This window comes from Salvelinus sp. IW2-2015, unplaced genomic scaffold, assembly GCF_002910315.2.
Source record: "Salvelinus sp. IW2-2015 unplaced genomic scaffold, ASM291031v2 Un_scaffold2717, whole genome shotgun sequence".
Taxonomy (NCBI): domain Eukaryota; kingdom Metazoa; phylum Chordata; class Actinopteri; order Salmoniformes; family Salmonidae; genus Salvelinus; species Salvelinus sp. IW2-2015.
Genome location: NW_019944022.1, coordinates 117,088 through 139,048, shown reverse-complemented (window position 1 = coordinate 139,048; position 21,961 = coordinate 117,088). Strand labels below are relative to the sequence as shown.

General features: G+C 44.9%; 1 protein-coding gene across 1 annotated transcript in view; it reads left to right on the top strand.

Annotated features, from left to right (window-relative positions):
* LOC111969349 (transcriptional enhancer factor TEF-1) overlaps nucleotides 1-21,961 on the top strand; it is a 56,339-nt gene that overhangs the window by 10,169 nt on the left and 24,209 nt on the right. The window contains 1 exon segment of the mRNA XM_024141756.2: nucleotides 8,678-8,930. Coding sequence (XP_023997524.1) covers nucleotides 8,729-8,930 — 202 coding nt within the window. The 5' untranslated portion in view covers nucleotides 8,678-8,728.

Here is a 21,961-nt window from a genome sequence, read left to right as displayed (position 1 = left end):
CTCTCATCTGCTATTTCATTACCCAGGTCTGTATGATCGGTGAAATGGGTTCTTTTAATTTAAGGAGCTGGATTCCATTTTAGCGTGAACGAGAGTGGTTTATGTAATCTGCCGATAAGTGTCATCTCCCATAATGCCATGTCACAACTATGGCCCAACCCTTGCCAATGCATTCACTTGTTGCCCGCTTTTGTCCTTATCTTGCTAATAAGACCATTTCCATGGTTCCGACCTTGGTGTGATAGGAGTATGCAATTATCTGTTAAGGCCCCAAGTGTTTCTACAGGTGACATTCCTACCTCTCTCTTTGGCCGGGATAATTAGTGTTCAGATTCTCAGACACTAGGAGACCAGCTCAATAGGAAACCTCAGTCCCCATGTACCTCTCACATCTCAGGACTATCTGATTGATGCCACATGGTGTTGAAGACCTGGCATCTGGGGACAGGGATGGAGATGGAATTTGGGCGTACATAGTTTTGAGCATGAGTTCTGTGACGCACTCTCTCAATCCATGTTTCAGAGGTATTTTTCACAAAAATGATGTATTTACCTATTCCTAACATCTTTTAGTTCTCTATCTATCACATTTGACTGTCGACAGCATTATTGGCTTCAAATCAAATTTGAATGGTCACATGCGCCGAATACAACCGGTATAGTAGACTTTACATTGAAGCGCTTACTTTCGAGCCCATTCCCAACAATGCAGAGTTAAAAAGTACCTTCTAACAGCATCAGTAATGGCTGTTCTTCCTTGTGGGCCTGGTGGCTACTGGACGTTTTGTGATAAACAAGGTGTAACATGGTGTCCTGGGGATATGTGGAGTCTATGAACACCAGTAACAGGAATAAACAAGGAGATGGGTCTGTTCCATGACAGCCTGTGTGATGAGGTGATAATGATTCTCACTGCCACAGAGTCTTCTGCAGGAATAAAAGAACCCGGACCCACTCAGCAGAGAGTGAGCAGACACAACAAAATATGCACACTCTCACACAGATGTGTGCCATATAAATGTGAAAGGTCGGTGGAGATTATGGGGTTATTAAGGGGTTATTTTTAGGTTAGCTTAATTGAATAGACATCTTATGATTGTAGTTTGTAGAAATCCTTTTGAATTGATGCAATAACCTTATTCACGAGAAGCTTGTTTTAAAACATATGGGTTGGAATGTACTCAACATAGTTGTACCGTATATTAAAATGTCAAACCAAACCATGGAGTTTACTAGGGTTACAAAGACAATGGAATCAGAATATATAATATTAGGAACACCTGCTTTTTCCATGACAAACTGACCAGGTGAAAGCTATGATCCCTTATTGATATCACTTGTTAAATCCACTTTAATCAGTGTAGATGAAGGGGAGGAGACAGGCTAAAGAAGGATTTTTAAATCTTGAGACATTTGAGACATGGACTGTGCATGTGTGCCATTCAGAGGGTGAATGGGCAAGACAAAATATTTAAGTTCCTTTGAATGGGGAATGGTAGTAGGTACCAGGCGCACCGGTTTGTGTCAAGAAATGCAGCACTGCTGGGTTTTTCCACGCTCAACAGTTTCCCGTGTGTATCAAGAATGGTCCACCACCAGAAGGATATCCAACCAACTTGACACAACTGTGGGAAGCATTGGAGTCAACATGGGCCAGCATCTCTATGGAACGCGTTCGACACCTTTTCGAGTCCACGCCCTGACAACTCAATATTAGGAAGGTGTTCCTAATGTTTTGTATACTCAGTGTAGATGCTTATTATCTGTCCAAAAGTAATCTTGTTGTATTGTCATTGCTAAGGAAAAGCAGGACACAGAAAACATTCAATTATGGGAAGAATGTCTCCCCCCTGAATATTGTACATTTGACAATCTCAAACTTTGTTCCGTAGTGGTTTCCTTTGTTAGCGAAATCTCTTTCCTCCATCTTTTCCAATGACCTTGAGAGAGCGTGACACGTAAAATTGGCCCAAAGTGAAATTCTATGATTGTCAACATCTTTTGAATTGTCCATCCTATATTACTAGTGCAGTGAGCCGAGTCTTTGCATCTTTGGATAGCGCTATCGCCTTTGGAGTTCCAGTAAGCGGGTTTTTGGCAAGCACCCAGATTAGACAGTTCACTTCTCTAGGGACTAAACATATCAGTCATGATATAGTTTGTGTCATGTTTTATTACAGAATAGGGCTGAATTTTTTCCCCCTGGTATTTTACAAATGCTTACAAAACCCGGTATTTCCTGCCAAAACCGGAAGTGTCATTCGAAAGCATTATAAAGCATGTCTGGATTTGATTGGAGCTTTGATCAGCATGAAAATTCAAACCTGATGCTACCTGAGCCTGATGAGACATATATTAAATACCTTTTATGAGCCACACATTAAAGACATTTAACGAGCCCAAGCCTAAAAATGCCCAAATGCCGTTATCCAATACATACAGTGTCTTTGGAAAGTATTCAGACTCCTTGACATTTTCCACATTTTGTTACGTTACAGCCTTATTCTAAAATGGAATAGATGGTGAGAGACAGAATGCGAGCGAGTGCTTGCGTGTGCACTGATTTTAAAGCAACGATATTCGAGTGATAGGCTTTTTTAAAACTCTGCAGCTGTAATTAAAAAATTATAATCTTTACAAATAAAAAACAAGCTGACCCCCGAAAGCCAGATGGAGATGTGTAAATTAGACGCGCATTCGGTCTTTATATTACTGTAGCATAGACTATTCTGCAGCAAATGTAGGCCTTCCTGTCACAAGAATAAAAGTGGTAAGTCTACATGCATTGTGAACTGCGCTCCATACTGAGATGGACTGTCTGTCCCCACCCTCAGCGTTAATTCATCATGCAGAGGCCGTAGAGAAGCCAGATTTAGGCATCGCATTTAATTTAACAGTTGCATTTCACACCGTTGTCACGTGTGCTCCCTCTCCGGCCTCTAGGTTACCAGGCTGCTAGTAATGGGTCACACCTGTCACCATCGTTACTCGCACCTGCGCGTCTTCAGATTCACCTGGACTCACCTCCCTGATTACCTTCCCTATATATATGTCACTCCCTTTGGTTCCTTCCCCAGGCGTCATTGTTTCTGTTTCATGTCTGTGCGTTGTTCGTGTTTCTTATTTTGTATTATGTTTCGTTTATTGATTAAATCACTCACTCCCTGAACTTGCTTCCTCACTCTCAGCGCACCCGTTACAACCATGCTGTTCATATAAATAAATTATTGTAACTTACCAGTTTCTCATACTTATCTATCCCGGGAAAAGGGAGTGGTTTTGGGCGGTAAATCCTGGAAAATCTCAGTAACCAGGTTCCCGCCATTCAACCGTATCACAGAACTCTCTGAGGTATAAGTTGTAATTTTCTTTGTTTATGCATGTTGATAAATAGATTTTTGCCCTGATTCGCTCTATCACTCTCTTGCTTTCTCACTTTCTTTTTTCTATCATTCTCTCTCTTCCTCTTTCTCTCGCCCTCTCTCTCTGTCTCCCTCCTCTCTCTCACTCTCTTTCTCTCCCTGTCTCTCTCTCTCTCCCTCTTTATCTCTCTTGTGTAATAATGGATGAGACACATCAGTGCCTTATCATCCAACCAGAACAGATACCAGAAAACCTGCCATCAAACAACAGCCACGTGGTGTATCCTGTTAAGCTTCCATCATTTTGTTTTACAGATCCAAATCCCCAATCCTTGAACTGTTGGTGTGTGTGTGTGTGCGTATGTGCCTGTGTGTGTGTGTGTGTGTGTGTAGATGTCTGTGAGTTGTGAAAGAGGCGTGTAGGGGCACATCCTGGCTGCAATGATTGGGGAGACTTTTCAGAGAGGGGTACAGCCTCAGGAGAACCCGTGAACACACACACAGATACAATGAAAGCTATTGAACTCCACTATGATATTAAAGGCACATCAATACAAAATTATATAAACATAGGCCTGGCTTATGACCGTGCCACTGAGATTTAAAAGCATAGAATTTGCCATCCACAGTGTTAGGCTCTTAGAGAAGGGAAATTCTCATTTCCAATTTTATGTTAGAGTAGACACGATGCAAGAAATCATCCATTGTATGTGAAGAGGGTTATAGGAATATGTGTGAGGAGAAAAGTACACGCTTTGAGTACACGCTGTTGTTTCATCATTGATTTGATTTTTGGGAATTAAATTAATCAAATGAATTTAAAGTGGTCGCATTATAGTCATCACATACTTTTCATGTGGGGTTTTGTTGATGTCTGTATTCTTGTCCATTAGTCTTGTCATTATGATGACTTGAACAGTTGGGTTTAGTTGAGTTGGGAATTTGATTAGTTTTACAGAAATATTTCCAGACATTCAATTAACTGTAATGACTCACAAAAGCCACAATGCTCTTTACCTGCTGAAGGTTGCAGGTGTTCGTATTGTTTCATCATTTTTGTACTATTACGCAGAAATATATGAATGGAGCCAGATTGAGAAGCTCCCATCTACCATACAGTTCCATTATTACAGCCAAWTGCATTTTWATTAAGCATCTTTCTYCTTWYTAGYCATGCTGTAGGGCAGCTAATGCAATGTTGCTCTYCCAGTCTAGCTCCATKATTMTATTGAAAYGTGRYCAGCAAACACCTGCTTATAGTRKWWCGTTAGTGCACACCAGATGAAATMATCATGTTTGTTGGTGGGCTATTTTGTTTTGAGTGATGTACGATCGAGAGAAAGCGCCTCTCCCTGGGTGGGAATGGGATTTGTCTGTAGCCTATGGTGTCCTTGTTCTGGGTATGTCTGAAATGCTTTCCCTGCTTTGAGAGCGAGGTGTAGCGACAGCAGCCCAGCCACAGTATATTGTTGCATGACTAATCTCTGTCTCCCATCTGCCACTGGGGCCTGGACAAACATCACCACTTCAGCYTCYTCTYGAGACYTATTGCACTAATCACAACACTCGTCTCTCTCCCGGTCCAAACACACAGCCAGCTCAGCATAGCATACCTGTTATGGCTAAAGCACCCAGGCACATTCTCCTCTGTGCGTATTTATACATAAGGCTGTGTAACATAGACTAAATATTAGAGACACACTTGTTTGATGGCTGTAAAAAGTTCTTAACAACACTGTAACTCTGTTAGGTRACTYTGCWCTTGGCATGGTMTGCATTTGGATTTGGCTCAGTTCAMCTACATCATGTTSTATTGGTGAATTTCTTTCCCTTGCCTTTCATTACTCAAGTCTATAGGGGACAGCAATGATTTATGTTCGTCATGTAAYTGTTTTAGGGATGAAAAGRRYAYGTCTTGSGAGTCAGCAAKTCCTCRATTCTCTCCTATCAAGAAAGAGAAGTGTTTTATTTTCTGTTTGCAAACATTCCCCTGCGTTTGTTTCTCCATTAAGACAGCTGAGTGACCATAGTTTAGAGGACCTTCATTTGAAGAATATTCAAGGTGTTCTATGATATTTGTCTTGTGTTTAAAAACATGTTTTATTAGTAAAAAAAAAAAAGTGCAAACAATGTCTACTGCTATGCTCTAATGATGATATCCCTCTGTTCAAAACATCAAGAATGACTCACTTGTCAATGTCGAGAGATCAATGAAACAAAGGGTTATCAGTAATTGAAAGATAAAGACATACACATCAAACTCTGGCTAATTGAGTGAACCTGGCCTCATATTTCCTCAGCATGCTCAAGGAGGTGATCATCCGCTTGGACCCAGAACTCATCTGGTTGTCGAGGTGCTCTCCTGATAGATGCTCCTTATGGAATCGTGACAGAGGTCAATTGTTTAGGGTGATTTATTACTAAGCCAAATGACTGCAGAGTCACTTCAGCCATGCCCAGTGATTAAGCTGTTTTAACTCAATAGATTTATCTGATGTTCTCTAACACTTGTTCAGGTTAATAGACTACAGCGTGCTAATGACAGTGTTAGGTTAAAGTCATTCATTCAGGGGACATACTGTAGAGTGCTTCTGGCTGTGGTATCTTGGTGGGAAATAAACTTCTTAAGGTCCTTGACAATGTATTATTCCATTGAATTGACTTTGGCGAATGGTGGCAATAAACGTACCAATAACAAGAGAAATGTGTATTCTATGACACCAATATGTCCTAGAATTATGCGGACATTGATTATATCACAATGTAACTGCCACTAAGTAAATGCATTTGTAAATAGCATTGACTTACTGTAGATCTGCCAGCTGTACGATGTGGATGCTTCTACTGGCCAAGAGAGGTACTCTTGAGCCCCTTTGCTGCCCCAGTCTTTTAAACTCTTTGTGATTACATGGCATGGAGTGTGTACCGCTGTTTCCCCCCTCAGAGTAATCCTGCAGCAGATGCGGCTGCACACCATCCTCAGCAATGGATGGAGGAGAGAGAAAAGGTTTATTTATAGTGGTTATATTAACAAAATTAATTTAGAGTACCACTTAAAATGAATGAATTAGCCTACCAACTTGTATTATACCATTTCAATGTTATGTATTACCCCTCCACCCCTACCCCCTCGATCTTTATACCCCAGATTCAAATATATACTGCTCTATTCTTTTCATGTAGCAATATGATAGGCCAAGGCTCTCTGCTGCCCTTCCCTAGCGGTAAATGCTAGTTGTGGTTGAGAGCTCAGCTTTTTTGGGGGGGACGGGGGTGGGGTGGTGGATTCAATAATTCATTGCACGCTTCAGTGTAACAGTATTCATTTCCTGGTGTGGCGCGTCAGGGGAAACAACCTGTAGAAGAGCGGGGAAACATCAGCCCATTGTGGGATGAACATGGCCATGAGCTCACTAAACACCCCTCCAAATATCAGTGTTGTTTCCCTCTTTTGGAGGGAAATCATGAGCTAGCATGGAAACCAGACGTGTCCAGACACTCACGTTAGCTCTCGCTCTCTTTCTCTCTCTCGCTCTCTCTTTTCTTTCTCTCTCTCTTTTCTCTCTCCTCTCTCTCTCTCTCTCTCTCTCTATATATATATATATATAAAATCTCTCTCTTTCTGAATGGTGAACCCCTGGAAAGAGTATTCACAGCCATTTAAGAAAAATAAATACTGTATCACGGAGAATACTCATTTTTCAGAATCCCTTACGGCATTGGCAATGACAAATGCAAAGGCGTGTTTTTAAAAGGTCCTCTCAAAAATACCACTATTACAACTTGACTGGGTTTGACTTGTTGAAGAAGTAAAGAAAAAATCTTGCTTGAGATCAGGTATTACAATCATGACCGTGCTGGATGTGATTACTGGTGTAGTTTATTATTCAGTCTGGGTGGGGGGAGCAAGGCTGGAGAAAAAGCCCAAGCCATTTAGTGGTCGAAATGGACGTTTTTTCCCCTCCCTCATCAGTCTGTGAGTAAGTTCTGCAGTGTCAGCAGTCAGCTCACAAAAACGGAATTCAGTAAACGCTCCCTCCGCTCTCTGGGAGTTTTTTTCCCTCCCAAACAGCTTGCTCCCATCCCCCCTCTCCCCCCTCACGAACCGACATTCTAGAAGAAACATATGCTGCTAGTCCCACTTCACAACAGCTTGTGCTGCTTGAATAGGATCTTGCCTAGAGAGGAAGCGGTCGTCTGGAAGGGGAGAGGAGGATAAGGAGGGAGAGGGGAAGATAGGGAGGGAGACTGGGAAGTGGGGGGGTGCTAGAGTGAAGGGCTACAAAAACATCCACCAAATGAACTCCCCAGTTGTGATTTTCACCGTTAAAATTCAACTCAGCATGATTGTCTACAGCAATACATAAGAACCTACATTGTTTTCATGAGTCACTTTGTGGACAATAGTTTTGATTGAGGAGAGATGGACACTTTCAGTTTAGGTACTTTTCTGCCTCGAATTTAAATGTGATTTCCTTCTCCTTCGCTTACAGTTTAGCAGTTTGAATGAGTTTTTAATGGGGATCTAATTCAGAGCAGGTTGTTTACACAGCATAAATGCAAAGAAAATTGAGGAATCTCACAGTGGAATTTTCTGTCAAGGGAATTCACAATGTGGAAAACAGACTCTTTCCTTGAACAAAGAGGACAGGGGATATTTTTTTCCGTTTGAAATTTAAAGTGGTACAGGTATGGTTGTGTCCTTTCTTGAGTGGGCTTCTCTATTTCTTTTTGCCTCATAAACATTCCACAGTTATCCTACATGAATTTCATCCAGATTTAAGAGTCTATTTGACAGTCCTGACAGCTGGTATAAAAAGGCTTCAACTGCTCCTGTGCAGGAGATACCAGGTGCGCTGGATGTGTTTTAGGGTTATGTTCTCATTAGATATTTTATGTCTGCAGTCTTGTATTTTTTATTTGCCTGCTTATCTATTTTGGAAAGTCAAGGAGGTGATTCTACTACAACAAGCTAAAAATATATCCTGTGATGAAGTCGCTGCACGTGACCTCCATCACATCATTTGTTTTAAATGGGAGACGACATTAAGTATTTTCAATAGTACCATTTAAAATGTCGGACAAAAACTAGCATAAAGGAACATTTCAGTCCTTTACATGGCATCTAGTAAAACTGTACCGCAGTCATCCTAATCCTAACATCATAGGTAGACAGCCAGGCCAAGAATCCTCTCCTGTTTGGCTCACCACACTATTGACCAGTGGCCATGAGCAGTGTGTTGTCGTCTTGGAGGCAGATGTCTGTGCTGTGGAGAGTGACGGATGGTTTGTGTTTGTTTATTTGGGAATTCCAGATCTCTCCCTACTGTGCTCCAGGCTTCGGCTTGGAGATCCCAAGCACCACCATGGACCCCAGCAGCTGGAGCGGCAGCGAGAGCCCTGCCGAGGACATGGAGCGGATGAGCGATTCGGCAGACAAGCCCCTTGACAATGACGCCGAGGGGGTGTGGAGCCCCGACATCGAGCAGAGCTTTCAGGAGGCGCTGGCCATCTATCCCCCCTGTGGGCGCAGGAAGATCATTCTATCTGACGAGGGAAAGATGTACGGTGAGTACATGGGGTCAGGGATGTGGGTTGGTACATGGGAGGAAGAGCAAGGATACCCTCCTTTGTAATTATATATTACAATTCTTTTTTACGTACATTTTTTAGATGGTAGTCACAACATTTCACTTTTAAAACCAATTGCATATCATCCTTTCGCACTCAAATAATCTTGTTATGGGACCATAAAAAGTGCCCAAAGTGACTGAGGAAGATTTTCAGAGAGATTCAGTGTTGATAAAGGGACCGCACAAGTGAAACAATAGACTGGGAGTGAAAATGTCAATCAGGAATTCATTTGTGGGACTTGCAGGCTGTTAAGGGCTCCTTGGCGGTAGCCATACATTCATGTCCCTTCTCTGCAGAAGTAGGAGTCTATAAGTAAAGCAGCATTAACTATTAGGCAGGGGCAGATGGCACTGTGGCTGCCACCAGCTGTGGCTGCCACCAACCCCCCCTCCCCCATTCCTGGCTGGGTGATGTCATGGAAAGAGGGAATATTTTCTTTCTGCAGTGTTGGACTCTCTCACAGCCTGTCAGTGTCAAGTGAAAGCAGAAAGCCCCTCGGGGTGTTAGTTTGCAGCTGTCATGTGATCCCTCCGGCCAAACCAAATGTAAAGTCTAGGAGTCGCAGCGAAGCCCCCTCAGCTGCCGGTACAAAGAGGCTTCAGACCCCACGACCAAGCAGCTCACCACCCCAGCACCACCTCTCTCCTACAAGCAGAATGGGAGTGCCAAAGAAACTCACTCACACTCCCCCTGCTCAGGATTAGAGCATAACAAATAGGTTTGCCTAGGAAGTTTTAAATGATTAACGCTAAGGACAAGACTCACTAGTGCAGACTGGACACGCCAGTCTCGTTTTTGGTTGGACGCATTCTTCTCTCTGATAAGAGATCAAATGGCCACCATCAGACAGTTATATTTTAGCTCAGGCACTTCTACCATTTCAAATTCCACAAAACAGCATTTAACATAAAACAGCACGTTTTGTGTCAAATGCAAACCTTCGGAGAATTGATAGGTCTTTGCTGGCTCTGCTGATGCATAAAGAATATGATAATAACCGATTCAAGGTTATTCATTTTCATAAAAATCCATTGTCTTCTGCTCTGTTTGTTTCCTGTGCTGTGTAAAGGGATGTGCCATGCAGAGTGGTGTTTACAGCTATTCTGTCAGTGGTTGTGTTATTGGTGGTATTGAATGTACCTTGACCTGCCTGAGATCAGGGGGATTGAGCGGAGGTCAACCATGCCAAATGTGCTGGGTATCCGGTTGCATATATACTCACCAGCATAATCCACTGTGTCCCCGGACTGGCCTTTCACTGTGCCCTGAGCCAGAGATGTCAGCCCCTCACAGTGAAATATTGACTGAAATATACACTCAGTGGCCAGTTTATTAGGTTCACGGAAATGGTTCGCTCCTACAGACAGTGAGTCACTTGGCCGTGGCTTGCTATATAAAGCAGGCAGACCGGCATCAAGGCATTCAGTTACTGTTCGATTGAACATTAGAATGGGCAAAACAAGTGACCTAAGCGAATTTGCCTTGTGTCAACAGTACAGGCTGGTGGTAGTGGTGTACTGGTGTGGGGAATGTTTTCCTGGCACACGTCAGGTCCCTTGATAACAATTGAGCAACAATTGAACACCACAGCATATCATGCCCCAAAGAAGTCAGGCTGTTCTGGAGGCAACATGCGTAGGTGTGTAAATCGAGTGGGATGATCCTTGTATTGAAATAATGCTTCAAGTACCACTGAATTTTATCAAGGGATGTGTTAATGGACAATTTATTATGTGAGTAACACTCTCTCTTAATTTTCATGCTGCACAATTCAATTGCTTTTCTGTAGCACAATGGCCAACGGATCCAAAGATGTGAAGACAACAAGCTTACATGCTGCACATGAAAGCTCTATACAAGGTTGTTTGTTGTGCCTTGGAAACAGACTGGGTCGAGTGCCAGTGTTCAGCTGTGTGAAAGAGCTTTTGAAAGACAGTGTGTAGAGGAAGATTTGTTTTTGTTTTTTTCAGGGGGCTGGGGAGGAGGGGGGGATGTGGTCTTCTTTCAGTGCCTAACTAACACAAAGTTTGGTGGGACTTTGAGGCGGGAGGGCGGGGAGGGAAACAGATTGGAACTGGTCTCAGTGTGTTTGTGGGCTTTTTCTGGGGGCAAGGCTAGCTGTTCTGTTCAGCCCTGCAGCTGTTGCTGGGTCCTAGTGCCAAACCCATCATAGCGTGAACTGTGACCCCACTCATACTCACTGAGCCATTAAGAGGACTGTAGCACTGCCCAGTATGGAAAATAGGCTGCCTTTTTACTGGGACTGTTTTGATTTAAAAAAAACATGGGTATAGTGTTTGTTTACATATTATGACTGTGTAATTAAGGAAATGGTAAGAAATATCAAACATCTTACCTTCAAGCAATTTCACCAAAATAATTTCACTCAAATGTTATTGTTTTATTAAGAAACACTATTTGCACAAAAATGTAATAATTATCAAACATTGAAATTGTATTATTATTATTATTATTAGAAGAATGCCCATTTTTAGAGTGTAGTCTGCTATGGATGTAGTCAGTGGTGTTGTAAACTGTGGAAAGATGCAGCTCTCAATGAGGCAATGTTGTCTCACAGGAGACACTGTGTCTGACTGGAGAGCCCAGAGGAATCTCACAACCCAACCTCTTCATCTCCCTCAGGAATCTCACACCTTCCTTCTTTTCTCACCAATCATGAATTGTTGGGATATCTGTATGATGCCGGTGTCATTCTTTAAAAAACAGAGAACAAAGGGGATATCACTAGAGGTACCCCCCGTGAAAGCAGATTTACCAGCAAGAGCCTCATCTTTAGACATACCGACCTGTTGCATTTCCCAGAGAAAAACTGAAGCGTTTTGTTTATGATGTTAGATATGTGTCTGTTTCTCCCTGCATGCTACAGATTTCCATTAGTGAGGTGCAGGGCATCACTTCAGAATGCCACCAGAGATGATGAGAAAGCCATGAAGTGGTCCTCAGTGCTGATGGAGGGCATTGATTGGTCTGAAACGCCACAGTGATTTGTGTTTTAAGAGGGCGAGCCGGGCCCTGCCACCTTAGAGCATCTCCCCTCACAGAGCCTTGTAATCCTGGTCCACAGGGTTTGGTCCTGATGGACAGACAGACAGACAGACAGACCACCACCTCCCCTCTCATGGCATCTGTGACAGGTGGGGGGGTGGAGACGCAGGTATTTTGGTGATGAGAGACCCTGGGGATAGTACTGGGTACCGTGCATAAAGCTCATCACAAGAGGAACCGTCCTGAGTGCCCTTAAGCCCTTTGGTACCCCTGGGCCGAGTGCAGTTAATTAGCAACAGTCTCTATAGCAACTGCCTCATGGTTCAAAACAATGTCTAATTTCGGCTTCTTAGCCTATCGTGGCGGTGTTTACCTGAAGAGCTTTCTGGTGCCCTGAGTCTCATCGGGGCTGGCGCCGTGCCCAGTCTCAGAGGTTAATTGTGACTGGGGTGAACAACAGCACAGCTGCATGGTAGGCAGAGCCTGGCCCTGGCACTGGGCTGGCTGATGAGAGGATCATGAAAAGCACAGTGAGAAAGTGGCTGTGGCCCCAAGCCCCCAACACTGCTGCTTACTTACATAATTCACCTGCTGTGCAAGCTTCTATTTAACTCAGCCCAGAAATGGGGTTGACGCATGAAATGACATGCCCCACGTTATGAATGTATTCACTGTGTATTTGCATTTACACGCTAGCCTTGCAATACAAGTGAGTGAATCTTTCCCATTTTACTGCTGCCAAAGAAAATCTGAATTCATTCAATTTTCCCAGGTGTTGCCTATAGTCACATTTCTTGTATTTTACGCCCATCACTTTCAGAGGATGGCTGTATCTAATTCATGTGTTCCATTGCAGAGCTGTTTAACTCTGGTGTGTGTGTTACATACCGCAGCAAATGATTCCACTTTAAATCAATGTAGATAAAGCACTGGCACAGCTATCATAAACCAGTCTAAATATCACAATATGTTTGTGTTGGAGCAGTGAAGCCGTGGCAACAGTAATGATTATGATGTGTCAAACGACCATCTGTGCTCTGCTCTTGGAGGCTGTCTGATTGGGCCCTATCTGTGCCTGGCCAATCACTACACTGTATCTGTTGAGTTTAGAGGTGGAAAATGTTTACTGCTTTCTGTCATTTCAGCTTGATGACTAAGGTACTGGTAAGACAGGGCTTTACATACGATTCTGGAGATTGGTGACACTATCAGTCCACATACAGTCCACGTATGTCTTGGTCCTTCTTGTCTTTTGAAACAAAGCTTTCCCATTACTGCTATGCTGTGTGCTCTGTCATCTCATCAGTGGGCCGACCCATGCCCCTCCTACGGGCACTAAGTGGCACTTGGTTTGCAGGGATGCCAAGGATGAGTTAGGCATAATGAGCAGACCTGGCTCACCCCCGATGGCCCAGCTCTGTGCTTCTCTGGGGCCCGCCTCGCCGGCCCTGCAGTGCTTCCAGAGACAGCGAGCGGACCTGAGATCCCCCGCTGGGCGGATAATGAGGAATTCTGGGATCAGCTCAGGCTCCCTGAGTCACCTGCATTCACACAGATTGGAGTGTGCGGAACTTCAGGCCGGAGAGGCATCAGACACCTCCACAATAATCCCCTCTTTGTTCCTGAGCCATTGTGGCAATGGAGCACTGCTGTGTTTTTACACACATAAAGGAAAAATTCCAATTATATTATATTTTMRRRCRMYWWAYYYGYAKCRRTMYAYMMSWWWRRMYYMTRWYMRRMGYKMMGKRMGYWMMTMGSKWTMMMYYYKRWYSKYYGGGMTMMMMTMYAWWAWMMWAAYGYTTTAAAGGTCARGAGTTCATAGGTTGYCACACCAAYMTWWMMWYMRKWTRRMGGMRKYMRKYMWYAYYWMMTTRKMSRTRRWWRRMSCCSTCTSTRTGTTTGTCYTCRGCCCTGCCCCACTCACTACAGTATATTTAGTTTATTCTCAGGGACAATGCTTCCAATTGTCTGCTCCTTAAAATTCTGTCGGATTTTCAAAGGGAGACTGTTGCAGTATAACGAGACTCACATGACATTTCAGCCTCTAAAATTCGAGGAGGGTACCTTTTATATGTGCTCTTTGTGCTGTCACTTTAAACCAAGCTCAACGCTGACAATCCTGCTGCTGCTTGCCTGCACCTGTTGTTGTTTTCTGCCCGTGGCAATGAAGAGAGAGACGTGTGTGTGTGTGTTCGTTTAATACGCCCAGCTCGAAAAGTATGAGGACAGGTGATAGAAACAGGTCGGGTTATATTTAAAACTGGATTTCATATCACTTATGTAATCGTAATGTAATCAATTTACATTAGAAGGGATTTTAATCTAGATTCTCAGCTTTTTTGATGATCAGTACTGTTATTTTTAGTAGGGGTCTCCCCAGCATGTAGACCACAGTGTTGACCTGTGTTGATATTGAAGTGACCCTGTGTGTGAGGTGTGACCAGGCATGGCATGTTGGCACTTGTCTTAGATTCCTGTCTCCTGCCTGCCTGCCTGCTGCATTAACCAGCCCCAGGCTGTTGGGGGATTGCACCACGCTTGGCTGCTCAGCCAGAACAATGGGCCCTGGACTCTTGTTGTTGTTATTTGTTGACCAGTGGTTGACGGGATGCTATTGGCAGGTGCTTAAATAGTGCTAAAGAGACGGCTTGCTCGCAGACGGTGCAATAGGAACGGAGATTTGATTTGGATTTGATTTGATTTGAGATTGCGTGCAACGTTTATGAATTTTGAGGATACTTTTGGTGTATCCATATGTCAGGGTTGGATGAAGGAAAATCCTTGTAAATCTCTTTCCGCTGGATTTGTTTAGTGGCATTTAGGGACTTTTCAGTATATTATGTAAATCCATCAGCATACAGTAGCTGGTATGTCTGTTATGAACAGCAGTCTCATCTGCCGCTGATGCAGCCCGGTTTGTCTTTTGTAGGTCAGGACCTCAGTTGGTTTATCAATGTCCAGACACAGGCTCCTCATCAGAATGGAATGTACCATGGAATCTCAGATGGCTTAGAGACTGTGAGAACCCAGACCAATTTATACACAGACAAAGCAGACACACATACATGCATGTAGGCTAAACACACACACACACACACACACATTCACGCACAAGCGCACACACAATAACACGGACCTCTGTGTCCTAAAATGATCAACACTGAGGCTGTTTTTATCATTAAATGATTGTACAAAATACAATGTTTGTTTTTCCCATGTAAAGGACACAATCGGGTTTTCAAGTTCCATCCTGTTCTAACAAGAGACGAAAGAGCGCTTTCTTAAGGTGCCATGTAATTCCTGACCTGCAGCGAAGAGAGAGGGTTACAGTGTGCTCAGTTGTGATTTGACCATAGTGAGGTTTGCTCAATGTTTTATCAGGAAAGGTTTGCATGTGAGAGCAGGGTTAGGTTAGTAGGGAATATTCTGCTGCCTGTGTGTGTCAGGGACTTTATGGGGTGTGTCCCAGCAGGGAAGCCTGTGTGAGTCTCTTTAGAGCTGGGCTGGTTTCAGGTTGCACGCTCCCAATTGGCTGCTTTTGTTTGAGTAAAATGCTGGAACTCTGGGCTTCTTAAAGATGCAGTGTCTTATGCTCTCCATTCATGTAGAGCATCAGTTTAACACTGATGATGGCACCATTTTATATGTATGAAACCCATTCTACTGATGAGACCAACCATTCTACAATGATAAAACCATTCTGTGTAATCAATGTTAAAAWTTTTTTTAATTTCACCTCTATTTAACCAGGTAGGCCAGTTGAGAACAAGTTCTCATTTACAACTGCGACCTGGCCAAGATAAAGCAAAGCAGTGCGACAAAAACAACACAGTTACACATGGGATGAACAAATGTACAGTCAATAATACAATAGAAAAATCTGTATACAGTGTGTGCAAATGAAGTAAGGAGGTAAGGCAACTAATAGGCCGATAGTGGCGAAGGAATTACAATTTAGGTATTTACACTGGAGTGATATATCTGCAGATGAGGATGTGCAAGTAGAAATACTGGTGTGCAAAAGAGCAGAAAAACTAAAACAAATATGGGGATGAGGTAGGTAGGTAGTTGGTTGGATGGGCTATTTACAGATGGGCTGTGTACAGCTGCAGTGATCGGTAAGCTGCTCTGACAGCTGACGCTTAAAGTTAGTGAGGGAGTTATAAGTCGTTCCAGTCATTGGCAGCAGAGAACTGGAAGGAAAGGCGGCCAAAGGAGGTGTTGGCTTTGGGGATGACCAGTGAAATATACCTGCTGGAGCGCGTGCTACGGGTGGGTGTTGCTATGGTGACCAGTGAGCTGAGATAAAGTGGAGCTTTACCTAGCATAGACTTATAGATGACCTGGAGCCAGTGGGTTTGGCGACGAATATGTAGCGAGGACCAGCCAACGAGAGCATACAGGTCACAGTGGTGGGTAGTATATGGGGCTTTGGTGACAAAACGGATGGCACTGTGATAGACTGCATCCAATTGGCTGAGTAGAGTGTTGGATGCTATTTTGTAAATGACATCACCGAAGTCAAGGATCGGTAGGATAGTCAGTTTTACGAGGGTATGTTTGGCAGCATGAGTGAAGGAGGCTTTGTTGCGAAATAGGAAGTCGATTCTAGATTTAATTTTAGATTGGAGATGCTTAATATGAGTCTGGAAGGAGAGTTTACAGTCTAGCCAGACACCTAGGTATTTATAGTTGTCCACATATTCTAAGTCAGAACCGTCCAGAGTAGTGATGCTAGTCGGGCGGGCGGGTGCGGGCAGAGTTCGGTTGAAGAGCATGCATTTCATTTTACTAGCATTTAAGAGCAGTTGGAGGCCATGGAAGGAGTGTTGTGTGGCATTGAACCTCTTACATTTACATTACATTTACATTTAAGTCATTTAGCAGACGCTCTTATCCAGAGCGACTTACAAATTGGTGCATTCACCTTATGATATCCAGTGGAACAACCACTTTACAATAGTGCATCTAACTCTTTTAAGGGGGAGGGGGGGGTTGAAGGATTCTTATCCTATCCTAGGTATTCCTTAAAGGGTGGGGTTTCAGGTGTCTCCGGAAGGTGGTGATTGACTCCGTGACCTGGCGTCGTGAGGGAGTTTGTTCCACCATTGGGGTGCCAGAGCAGCGAACAGTTTTGACTGGGCTGAGCGGGAACTGTAACTTCCTCAGAGGTAAGGGAGGCGAGCAGGCCAGAGGTGGATGAACGCAGTGCCCTTGTTTTGGGTGTAGGGCCTGATCAGAGCCTGAAGGTACGGAGGTGCGTTCCCCTCACAGCTCCGTAGGCAAGCACCAATGTCTTGTAGCGGATGCGAGCTTCAACTGAGAAGCAGTGGAAGAGAGCGGAGGAGCGGGGTGACGTGAGAGAACTTGGGAAAGTTGAACACCAGACGGGCTGCGGCGTTCTGGATGAGTTGTAGGGGTTTAATGGCACAGGCAGGGAGCCCAGCCAACAAGCGAGTTGGCAGTAATCAGACGGGAGATGACAAGTGCCTGGATTAGGACCTGCGCCGCTTCCTGCGTGAGGCAAGGGTCGTACTCTGCGAATGTTGTAGAGCATGAACTACAGGAACGGGTCACCGCTTGATGTTAGTTGAGAACGACAGGGTGTTGTCCAGGATCACGCAAGGTTCTTAGCACTCTGGGAGGAGGACACAATGGAGTTGTCAACCGTGATGGCGAGAATATGGAACGGGCAGTCCTTCCCCGGGAGGAAGAGCAGCTCCGTCTTGCCGAGGGTTCAGCTTGAGGTGGTGATCCGTCATCCACACTGAATGTCTGCCAGACATGCAGAGATCGATTCACCACCTGGTTATCAGAGGGGGGAAAGGAGAAGATTAATTGTGTGTCGTCTGCATAGCAATGATAGGAGAGACCATGTGAGGATATACCAGAGCAAGTGACTTGGTGTATAGCGAGAATAGGAGAGGGCCTAGAACAGAGCCGCTGGGGGACACCAGTGGTGAGAGCACGTGGTGCGGAGACAGATTCTCGCCACGCCACCTGGTAGGAGCGACCTGTCAGGTAGGACGCAATCCAAGCGTGGCCCGCGCCGGAGAATGCCCAGCTCGGAGAGGGTGGAGAGGAGGATATGATGGTTCACAGTATCAAAGGCAGCCGATAGGTCTAGAAGGATGAGAGCAGAGGAAGAAGAGGTTTAGCTTTAGCAAGTGCGGAGCGCCTCCGTGACACAGAGAAGAGCAGTCTCAGTTGAATGACTAGTCTTGAAACCTGACTGATTTGGATCAAGAAGGTCATTCTGAGAGAGATAGCAGGAGAGCTGGCCAAGGACGGCACGTTCAAGAGTTTTGAGAGAAAGAAAGAAGGGATACTGGTCTGTAGTTGTTGACATCGGAGGGATCGAGTGTAGGTTTTTTCAGAAGGGGTGCAACTCTCGCTCTCTTGAAGACGGAAGGGACGTAGCCAGCGGCAGGATGAGTTGATGAGCGAGGTGAGGTAAGGAGAAGGTCTCCAGGAAATGGTCTGGAGAGAGAGGAGGGGATAGGGTCAAGCGGGCAGGTTTGTTGGGCGGCCGCCGTCAACAAGACGCGAGATTTCATCTGGAGAGAGAGGGAGAAAGAGGTCAAAGCACAGGGTAGGGCAGTGTGAGCAGAACCAGCGGTGTCGTTTGACTTAGCAAACCGAGGATCGGATGTCGTCGACCTTCTTTTCAAAATGGTTGACGAAGTCATCAGCAGAAGGGGAGGAGGGGGAGGAGGGGGAGGAGGATTCAGGAGGGAGGAGAAGGTGGCAAAGAGCTTCCTAGGGTTAGAGGCAGATGCTTTGAATTTAGAGTGGTAGAAATTGCTTAGCGCAGAGACAGAAGAGGAGAATGTAGAGAGGAGGGAGTGAAAGGATGCCAGGTCCGCAGGGAGGCGAGTTTTCCTCCATTTCCGCTCGCCTGCCCGGAGCCCTGTTCTGTGGAGCTCGCAATGAGTCGTCGAGCCACGGAGCAGGAGGGGAGGACCGAGCCGGCCTGGAGGATAGGGGAACATAGAGAGTCAAAGGATGCAGAAAGGGAGGAGAGGAGGGTTGAGGAGGCAGAATCAGGAGATAGGTTGGAGAAGGTTTGAGCAGAGGGAAAGAGATGATAGGATGGAAGAGGAGAGAGTAGCGGGGAGAGAGAGCGAAGGTTGGGACGGCGCGATACCATCCGAGTAGGGGCAGTGTGGGAAAGTGTTGGATGAGAGCGAGAGGGAAAAGGATAACAAGGTAGTGGTCGGAGACCTTGGAGGGGAGTTGCAATGAAGATTAGTGGAAGAACAGGCATCTAGTAAAGATGAGGTCAAGCGTATTGCCTGCCTTGTGAGTAGGGGGGAAGGTGAGAGGGTGAGGTCAAAGAAGGAGAGGAGTGGAAAGAAAGGAGGCAGAGAGGAATGAGTCAAAGGTAGACGTGGGGAGGTTAAAGTCACCCAGAACTGTAGAGGTGAGCCATCCTCAGGAAAGGAACTTATCAGGGCGTCAAGCTCATTGATGAACTCTCCAAGGGAACCTGGAGGGCGATAAATGATAAGGATTGTTAAGCTTGAAAGGGCTGGTAACTGTGACAGCATGGAATTCAAAGGAGGCGATAGACAGATGGGTCAGGGGAGAAAGAGAGAATGTCCACTTGGGAGAGATGAGGATCCCAGTGCCACCACCCGCTGACCAGAAGCTCTCGGGTGTGCGAGAACACGTGGGCAGACGAGGAGAGAGCAGTAGGAGTAGCAGTGTTATCAGTGGTAATCCATGTTTCCGTCAAGTGCCAAGAAGCGAGGGACTGGAGGAAGCATAGGCTGAGATGAACTCTGCCTTGTTGGCCGCAGATCGGCAGTTCCAGAGGCTGCCTGAGACACTGGAACTCCACGTGGGTCGTGCGCGCTGGGACCACCAGGTTAGAGTAGCAGCGGCCACGCGGTGTGAAGCGTTTGTATGGTCTGTGCAGAGAGGAGAGAACAGGGATAGACAGACACATAGTTGACAGGCTACAGAAGAGGCTACGCTAATGCAAAGGAGATTGGAATGACAAGTGGACTACACGTCTCGATGTTCAGAAAGTTAAGCTTACGTTGCAAAAAATCTTATTGACTAAAATGATATAGTACTGCTGGCTGGTGAAATAGGCTAGCTAGCAGTGGCTGCGTTGTTGACTTTGTTTGAAAGTGTAGCTGCTAGGTAACCTCTAACTGGCTAGGTAACCTCGACAATTACTCTAGACTACACAATTATCTTGGATACAAAGACGGCTATGTAGCCAGCTAAGATCAAACAAATCAAACTGTTGTACTGTAATGAAATGAAATGTAATACTACCTGTAATACTACCTGTGGAGCAAAGCGGAATGCAACTACTCGCTCCAAACCAAACCGGAAGTGCGTATCGTAGAGGGAGAGGCAATAGAAGTGTTGTTTCTTGTATTATTGTCTTTTGTGTCTTTAGAGGACTGCTTCACCTTAATGTCCCTTTCCCTTTTCTTCTGTCCTTATTTTGTCCCACTTTGTCCCTTCTTCTCTTCTGCCAACTAGACACTCCTTGTTAGCTAGCTAGCTTCTTTCAGGAATGTCCCTAGCAACTGCCTAGCAACAGGTAAACAACTTAGCTAGCTAAGAAAACGGTATAAAAAAATGGTATACAGACTGCATAGCGGAGAAGGTACGGTGGGATTCGAAATGGTCGGTGATCTGTTTGTTCACTTGGCTTACCACAATAGAAGGTTTGGAGGTTTGTTAAAACAGTGTCCAAAGAAGGGCCAGATGTATACAGAATGCTGTCGTCTGCGTGGAGGTGGATCAAAGAATCACCCGCAGCAAGAGCGAAATCATTGATATAAACAGAGAAAAGAGTCGGCCCGAGAATTGAACCCTGTGGCACCCCAATAGAGACTGCCAGAGGTCCGGACAACAGGCCCTCTGATTTGACACACTGAACTCTAACTATCTGAGATCGCCTGGTTCACTAACTATCTGAGAAGTAGTTAGTGAACCAGGCGAGACAGTCATTAGAGAAACGAAGGCTGTTGTCTGCCGATAAGAATATGGTGATTGACAGAGTCGAAAGCTTTGGCCAGGTCAATGAAGACGGCTGCACAGTACTGTCTTTTATCGATGGCAGTTATGATATCGTTTAGGACCTTGAGCGTGGCTAAGGTGTAACCGTGACCAGCTCTGAAACCAGACTGCATAGCGGAGAAGGTACGGTGGGATTCGAAATGGTCGGTGATCTGTTTGTTCACTTGGCTTTCGAAGACTTTAGAAAGGCAGGGCAGGATGGATATAGGTCTGTAACAGTTTGGGTCTAGAGTGTCCCCCTTTGAAGAGGGGGATGACCGTGGCCGCTTTCCAATCTTTAGGAATTTCAGACGATACGAAAGAGAGGTTGAACAGACTAGAAATAGGGGTTGCAGCAATGGATAATTTTAGGAAGAGAGGGTCCAGATTGTCTAGAATGGAATCCGTAAGAATGGAATCTGTACTGTACCTCTATATTTTTCAACCAGTGCTCCTAAAGCCTGTCATTTAATGTTGGCAGCAGAGGTTGAAGCCTGTGATTGTATGACTAAGGTAAAGCCCATAGGATTCTCAAATGTACAAAATGTAAGTCTGTTTGTGAAGAGGATCATGAAGAACAGGTAGGAGATATACTAGCCTTGCCAATACTGCAGTGTTTATCGCAGAGAAGCAGACAAAGGAGCTGCTCTTAGAAGACTTCTATATTCATATCTCAACAGCAGAGAAATGATCACATTGGGCACGTTTACTATCATTTACTATCATTTACTATCGTGTTTGGTCTGTATCACAGGCAGCTATCTCTTCCAGACTGATTGGAGCTGTCAGACTGTTACAGCCTTGACAGAGAGGATTGTGTGCGATTTCTCTGTTGGAAAAGGATAGAATTCCCTCACAACTTTGAGAGATAAGGTTTTTACTTTCGGCCTGTGTGAGTTAAAGAGAAGCTCACAGGAGAAGGAGAGGCAGAC